The 7,130-nt window shown below is 56.2% G+C and overlaps 1 protein-coding gene across 1 annotated transcript in view; it reads right to left on the bottom strand.

The window, feature by feature from the left end:
• Positions 1-6,679, bottom strand: part of CTSZ (cathepsin Z) — a 10,185-nt gene extending 3,506 nt beyond the window's left edge. The window contains exons 1-4 of the mRNA XM_006839143.1: positions 6,540-6,679; positions 5,932-6,095; positions 1,639-1,818; positions 165-315 (exon numbers count right to left, since the gene is read on the bottom strand). Of these exons, the coding sequence (XP_006839206.1) occupies positions 165-315; positions 1,639-1,818; positions 5,932-6,095; positions 6,540-6,679 (635 nt within the window). The remainder of the gene's footprint in view (positions 1-164; positions 316-1,638; positions 1,819-5,931; positions 6,096-6,539) is intronic.
• Between the last annotated feature and the right edge of the window lie 451 nt (positions 6,680-7,130).

Raw genomic sequence — 7,130 nt, 5'->3', positions numbered from 1 at the left:
TTTTTTTTCAACTCCTAATAACCCTGTGAGGGGCAGAATCGGCGTTAGTTCAGCTTTACCTCAGAGAAACTGGAACACCAAGACATCAATTGCATGGCAGCTGGGCCCGCAGCAGAGCAAGGTCCCCCACTACACACACACCCAGTGGAGCCTCAGGTACCTACCTGATGGGGCCATTGGCGTAGATTTCTGCCATCATCTTCTCCCGCCCGGAGACAGAACCATAGTCACCCACTCTCCAAAGCGTATAGTTCTGGATGATGTGGCAGACTTTGAATTCCGTGCAGGTACCACACTGGTTAAACTTGTCACACTCTGTGGAGGAGGAGGGGGGAGCAAAGTAGGTCAGCTGGGGTCCAGACATCTCCAATGCCACTTCCCGGCCCTCAGCCTCCCATTCATGAGCGGAAACGGAAGCTATGGTGGCACCAGGTGCTCTCTAACTATGTTCTGTCTGCAGCAAAGGAGTTAGGAAAACGCCTCTCTCTATGAAGACAGTGGTGTGGCGCTGCAGGTTAATGGACGGACTGCAAGGTCGGTGGTTCAAGCTCACCAGCCACTCCTATGGGTCAGAACTGACTGGCCAGCACTTAACAACAGCAAAGACTCTCAGAAGAATGGATGCATGTGTCCTGTTAGAAGTCCAGCCAGAGCACTCTTCGGAAGTGTACTGCGGACATGCTATCAGGAGGGACCAGTCCCTGGAGGCCATCATGTTGATAAAGTAGACGGTCACTCTGAGATGAAACGACGCAGTGGCTGGTCACCAACAATGGCTCAATGTGAGGACAAGCAGGCCGGGTCTCCTGCTGCTATGCTACTGCGAGTTGAGCCCACTCGACGGCACCTCAGAAGAAGCTTTCAAACCCCAGCCTTGTTCTCATCTTTTAAAGGTTCCTTCCCAACACTTGGGAGCTAGAATTAAGAGGAATCTAATTGATAGCATGTAACAAGATGCTTCTATCACTGACCAATGAGTAAATGGGGTAATCTATTTGAAAAAGTAACTCGCCTCTTTTGGGATTCTGCTTTGAGCAAGCAGCAGAATCCAGACAACAGAAGGCTCAGGCTGGGAGACCACTACCCGCTTCGGTCCTCTCTGCCCTGCTCAGGCCTCACCCGCCTCTCCTGTTCTGTCAGCAGCTGCTTGTTGCTGACACACACCTGTCCCCTCCTTGAGGATGACCCTCACATGGGCAATCATGTGGGTGGGTGGCCACACGGCCGGAATGGACAGATTGAGTCCCGCGTGCTCTATCATCCTGGGTGGGGTGGACGGCAGTGAGGGGGGCTCCCTCAGGGGGCAGGGAGCAAACCCTCCTCTAGATGGGGCAGCTGGGGGAGGGGCAGCCCCCATGCCCTTCCCTCATCTCTCCACCGCCCCCATGGCTCCCAGCTCTCCACTTTGGTGGCAGAAGAGCTGATGGCCTAGGACCTAAATAAGCCAGTGTTTCATTCCTCAGGGGCTGTTTCTCCCGTGCCCCCCACTCCTGTATTCCTGAGGCTCAGACCAGGAGTGCCCCCAACTCCAGACTTCTGGTTCTGCCCAGCCGTGCCACACCACCCAAACGCCACACCCAAGGGACAGAGAGGTGAGGATGGCCCTGAGGTAGGTCCCAGTCGGGCGGAGGGGCCTACCCTGGTCCTTGGCCTGGTAGTTGTTGCAGGTCTCATCAGGAATGCCTTGCTTGTGGGCATAGGCCCATACCAGCAGGTCATTACCGCCCTCGCAGGAGCCAGCATTGCCACAGTCGATGACGTTCTGTACAGACAGCAGGATGGACGGCCATGCACCCTTCCTCTTGATGTTGATTCGGTCTGCAGAGACGCAGGATTGGTCAGGACATGCAGACATGCCGGCCTGGCCTCCACATTGAGGTCCTGCACCCCACCCCGTCCACTAAAGGCAGGATCACTCAGGCATGATGACACCGTCCCTGCCTCCTGGTCACCATGTGGAAATGGCAGTGCAGGTAGCTCATCTTGGGGACCAGACATGTCCATGAGACAAGGCAGGCTGACCGGAAGACACGCACGCCCAGCTCACACAGCCCTGCAGAGCAGCCCGGACCCCACATCACGACCAGCCTGCTTCCCTCTCCAACCCCTCCTGACCTTCCCACCTCAGTTCCCTAATCATCTGGGTCCCGCTCTCCCAAGACAAAGATTTCCCCACTGCCTCAGGCTCACTGCCTCTGCACATTGCAGCCTGTACTCGGCCCACCAGCAGCCCCTCCATGGACCCGTCTCTGCTTCCCACAATTCACCCTGCCTTACGCCCCTGGAGTCTCTGAGCAGCTCCCACTCCCCAGCCCTGTGCCTTCTGGAATCCACCGTCACCAGCAAAGCTCCAGGCCCTCAGGCCCATCCGCTTTCACTCCCTGGACCCCTCCCTGCACGTTCTTCCTGCGGAACACAACCTCCACCCTCTGAGGTTCCCTGATAGTGGGGGCAGTGGACCAGTGTCCTCCCCAAATTCACGTCCACCTGGTGCCTCAGTGTGACCTTATCTGGAAGGAATGTCTTTGCAGGGGTGTAATTAAGGATCCTGAGATGAGGTCATCCTTAAATTCCACTGGGTCCTAAATGCAATGACTGGTGTCCTTGTAAGAAGGAGAGGACACAGACAAGGAGATGGCCGTGTGGAGACAAAGGAAAGGCTGAAGCGATGCGGCCACAAGCCAAAAAACACCTGGGTTCACCAAAAGCTTCAAGACTCGAGAAGAATCTTCTCCTAAGAGGGCGCACAGACCCAATGGCATGTTGATTTTGGACTTCTGGTCTTCAGAACTGGGAAAGCATGGGTTTTTGGTGCTTTAAGCCACCAATTCTGTAGTACTTGGTTACTCAGGTCAAAGAGATTAGCACAGTGGGAAAGACAAGGTTAAAAATTAATGTGGGGGACTTTGAAAAAGAGAATGGAATTTTCCCAGTCATTTTGGAAGTACCCTCATGTATATTGTTGTTGTTGTTGTGAAGTGCCATTGAGTCCATTTCAACCCACAGCAACCCTGTATAGGGTTTCCAAGTAGCAGCTGCTGAGTTTGAACTACTGACCTTGTGGTTCAAACAAACTTTGCAGTCCAGCACATTAACCCACAGTGCCCCACCAGGACTCCCAATATAGGGTTTACAAGGAGTGGTAGGTGGGTTTGAACTGCCGACCTTGCAATTTAGCAGTCCAGTGCTTATTCTATAGCACCACACCAGGACTCCCACATTGATCTTATTGTTGTAAAGTGCCGTCGAGTCGGTTCTGACCCATAGCGACCCCATATAGGGTTTCTGAGGAGCAGCTGGTGAGCTTGAACCACCAACTTTGCAGTTCAAACGACTTTGCAGTCAGACGCCACACCAGGACCCCTCATGTGTATAAGGCTATGAAAAAAAATAAGGTGGTTTCCTGGTGTGACACCCTAGGATAAGCACTTGACCTCAAGGTCACTTTGAACTGCAAAGTTGACAGTTCAAACTTACCAGCTGCTCCTCAGAAACCCTATACAGAATCACTGTGAGTCAGAACTGACTTAACAACATGGAGGTGAGATCCACAGGAGGTAGGGAGGCAGCCGAGAGGTGACGAGGGGCAGGTTCTAGACAGAGGATCTGGCATAAGAAGAACGACGCATCACCCCTTTGAAAGAGCAGGGGGGGAAAAAAAAGAAAGAGCAGGGGGCTAGCGGGAGGCGGTTACAATAAACTGTAAGGAGTGAGACCCTAGGCTCTTGGAGGTCAAGTATGGGTTTGGTCCTGTATAAGTGAAACCAGCAGAAGAGCTGCCTTGCTTGCTGTAGCTAGCAGACAGACAGGAGGGAGACAGCTCCATTGGAAGCTAACAGGTGGACAAGGATGGCTAAGCCCAGGGCGTCAAAGCGCCCGCCGGGAAAGAAGATGTAATTCTGAATGTGTGTATGAAGTACAATGGTGGTCTGCTATCCCCCCTCGAACAGGAAGGGTGATATTTAATTCCCCTGAGACGGAGAGGATGGGGTAGGTCCTCAAAGGTAAGTTGGGAAGGAGAAGTTATTCAGAAAGGTGCTGGCTGAGGTCAGGTACAGTCTGGAGAGACGGAGGATTAAGTCCAGGGACCTCAATGCTCAAAGGCTGGGCAGGAGGGAGGTGGTCCAGGGAATCATGGCGTGGGCAGTAAGGAAAGGGTTCCTAGAAACCATGAGGACCAGCTACCACACAGACAATTCAGTGGGCGGCGGTGTGCGGGGCGCTGTAGTAGGTTCAGGACGGAGAACTGGAAGCAGAATGATTGGACGGGAAGCCCAGGCATGGGGCTCTCCACTTGCTCCAGGTAGGAGGAGTCAGCCTGCCAAGGCCCTAGGTAAGAGGGTGGATCTCCTGCTTGAAAGGTCTCTTGAGGGACATGAACCGCTGACCCCAATGACTCTAGGCATCCATGGACTTGTATCTGGTGGCTTCTATTTTCTCAGGGCCCCTGCTGCAGGGGAGATACTAGAGGCCTCAGGAAAACAAAGCTGTTTGCTACGAGCCACCAGACTCTGTGGGTGGAGCCTCTGAGGTCCACTGTGGGCCCCCCCCTGCCACCACACACACAATCTTTCACACACAGCAGATGTGTCAGGCCCCTCCCTGAGATCCCTCAGGGTGGGGCCTCAGGCGACTCCACTTGCTTGCTCTCCTCCTTCTTGCCCCACCCTCTGCCTCCCCCACAAGGGCCCTTTCAGTTCCTCCTAGGGCCTGGCCCGGACTCCTGGGGCCCCAGGCCCTGACACCCACTCCAAGCAGGTTGACTCCTCACCTCAGTTAACAACCTAGCCTCTCCTGGGGCTCCCACACCTTACAATGGGGCCCATGCCACACCCCGGTCCTATGAAGGTTCAGAAGTACACTCCATCCAGAGAATTCCTCCTAGGTCCCCAAGAGGAGACCGAGTCAGACAGCCAGTCTCCACCAGATGCCAAGCTTACAGCTGGCCTCTCAGGGTCCAGAGACAGCCTGTCTGGTTGACCTCTCCCCAGAATAGAGACCCCTGGCCTTAAAGACAGCCCACAAGATCCTGGCCAACAGGGGCTCTAGTTCAGCTGATTTCTCAGCATGGCCAACCTTGCCAATTCCCACCCCAAACCCCTCAGTTTCCTCATCTGTGAAATAGGGATACCAGGGCAGAGGACAGACACATATACAAGGCCTTGTCACTGAAGCTGGGCAAGGGGCGGTGGCCTCACTTGTTACCATACCCGCTGACACGAGGCCTGGGGAGGTCCCTAGATGGGGAGAGTTCCTGAAAGTGTGGTGACCGATCACGTGGCTCTGCCACCTGCCCAGCAGGGATGGCAGCACCTCTCCTGAGACCAATGCAGCCTGTCCCTTCGGGAGTGGGCCTCCACTTCCCCCAGGTCCACTCGAGGTGAGGTGAGCCCCCAGACCGCTGTAGTGAGAGACTAAGGTTCAGATTAAATCCGAAATCAAGCCCACTGCCTTCAAGTCGATTCCAGATCTGGGACTGTCCCAGAGATTGAGGAGAAGAATGCTATGTCTTCCCCACGTATAGCTGCTGGTGGGGTTGAACCAGATGTTTTTGTTGGCAGCTTCACTGCGACATCATCAGGGCTAAAGTTCAGTTTAGGAAGCCACAGTGAAGCCAGGCTGCCAGTCGGCCCTCACTCCACCCTCTCAAACATTAACTGGTTAGTTTCACTTCTGTGTGCCCACATGCAGCAGGGGGGTGGGTAACAGGGTACACTTCTGCTTCTGCCCAAAGTCGCTGGGATCCCTGCTATGAGGAGACAGCACCTAGAAGCCATTGCTCTCTGAGCTTTCTCCTGGGCCTGCCACCCAGCTGTGCCCCTGTGGTCCCTATGTCTCTAGGAAACGGGGGTGGGTGAGGCCTGCTCCCTAGGCCAGAACCCAGGCACTCCTGGTCCAGCCACACCCCACCCGCAGTCCTTGGTCTCTTACCTGCCAGAGCACTGGTGCTGCCGTGTGCCCAGCAGGACCCACAGTACTGAGGGATGTGCTGATTCCGAGTGATGCTGGCATAGTTGACGCCTTTCACGTTGCGCCAGTCCCAGCTCTTGGGCAGGTCCTTCATGGACAGGTACTCATGAGGCCTGGGGTAGGTTCTGGGAAGAGGCCAAACACAAAATCAGTGCTGGGGCCCTTGGGGGGACCATAGGCACAGGGGCCCTCCCTGGAGCACCTCCATTCCCCAAAATGTGCCAAGTGAGGGTCTCCATCACCCATCTGGGGCCCAGAACACTAACAAGCCCACTGAGGGGGCTGAGGGCAAAAAAAAACAAAAAAGAAAAACCAACTAAGGGGGCTGGGGCAAGAGCTCCAAAATGAAGGAGTGAGGGGCAAGCCTTCCAAAATGAGGGGGCTGAGAGTAAGCTCTCTAAAATGAGGGGGCTGGGGCAAGTCTCAGGGGTCCCCAGAGGCCTGGGCCCTGGCGGGGGGTCCTGTTCAGCCCAGCAAACGCCAGGATGACCTCCAAGCGCCGGGGTGGTCTGACCCCAAGGTCATGGAAGGCCCAGTCTGGATCCCCGCCTGGCGCTTGGCCCCCAGACCTGCGGCCCGGCGCCAGCTGGTCCCCGCTCCGGGGGCGGTAGCAGCTGCGGCCCGGGCGGAAGTAGAGGCCGGCCCGCGCCGCGCCCGCTAGCAGCAGCAGCAGCAGCAAAGCCCGCGGCCGCGCCCCGCACGACGCCATGCTCCGTTCCACGTCTGCAGAGTTCGGGGTCCCGCTAGGAGTGCGCTCCTGTCCTGCGCCGGGTCCGCTGCGTCCTGGCCCAGCCAAGGGCCCTTAAGGCTGCAGCCGCGCCGGGACACTCCCCCGGGGCGGGGCGGTCCCCTCCGAACTGGCCCTGGTGACCCCGGCCCCGCCCCGCAGCCCGAGTGCCTGCACTCAGCTCGTGCACCCAGGCCTTGGTTAGGTGACTGCCTAGGTGACCATCACTGCTAGTCACACCGGAGCTTGATGACGGAGGGCCTATTGTCACACTGCCTTAGCTTCCTGGTACCCTGTGTGTGTATGTGGGGACACATTGGTGGTGTTGAGACTGTGTGTAGGATCTGAAGGTCACCCTGTCCAGACCTGGATTCTTGGGAATCCCACCTGCCCTGCAATACATGAGGGCCCAGACTGCCCCAGGAATAGGTAG

This window comes from Chrysochloris asiatica, unplaced genomic scaffold (genome assembly GCF_000296735.1).
Source record: "Chrysochloris asiatica unplaced genomic scaffold, ChrAsi1.0 scaffold00023, whole genome shotgun sequence".
NCBI classification, from domain to species: domain Eukaryota; kingdom Metazoa; phylum Chordata; class Mammalia; order Afrosoricida; family Chrysochloridae; genus Chrysochloris; species Chrysochloris asiatica.
The sequence above is the reverse complement of the archived record's forward strand: the minus strand, read 5'-3'. Positions and strand labels throughout refer to the sequence as shown.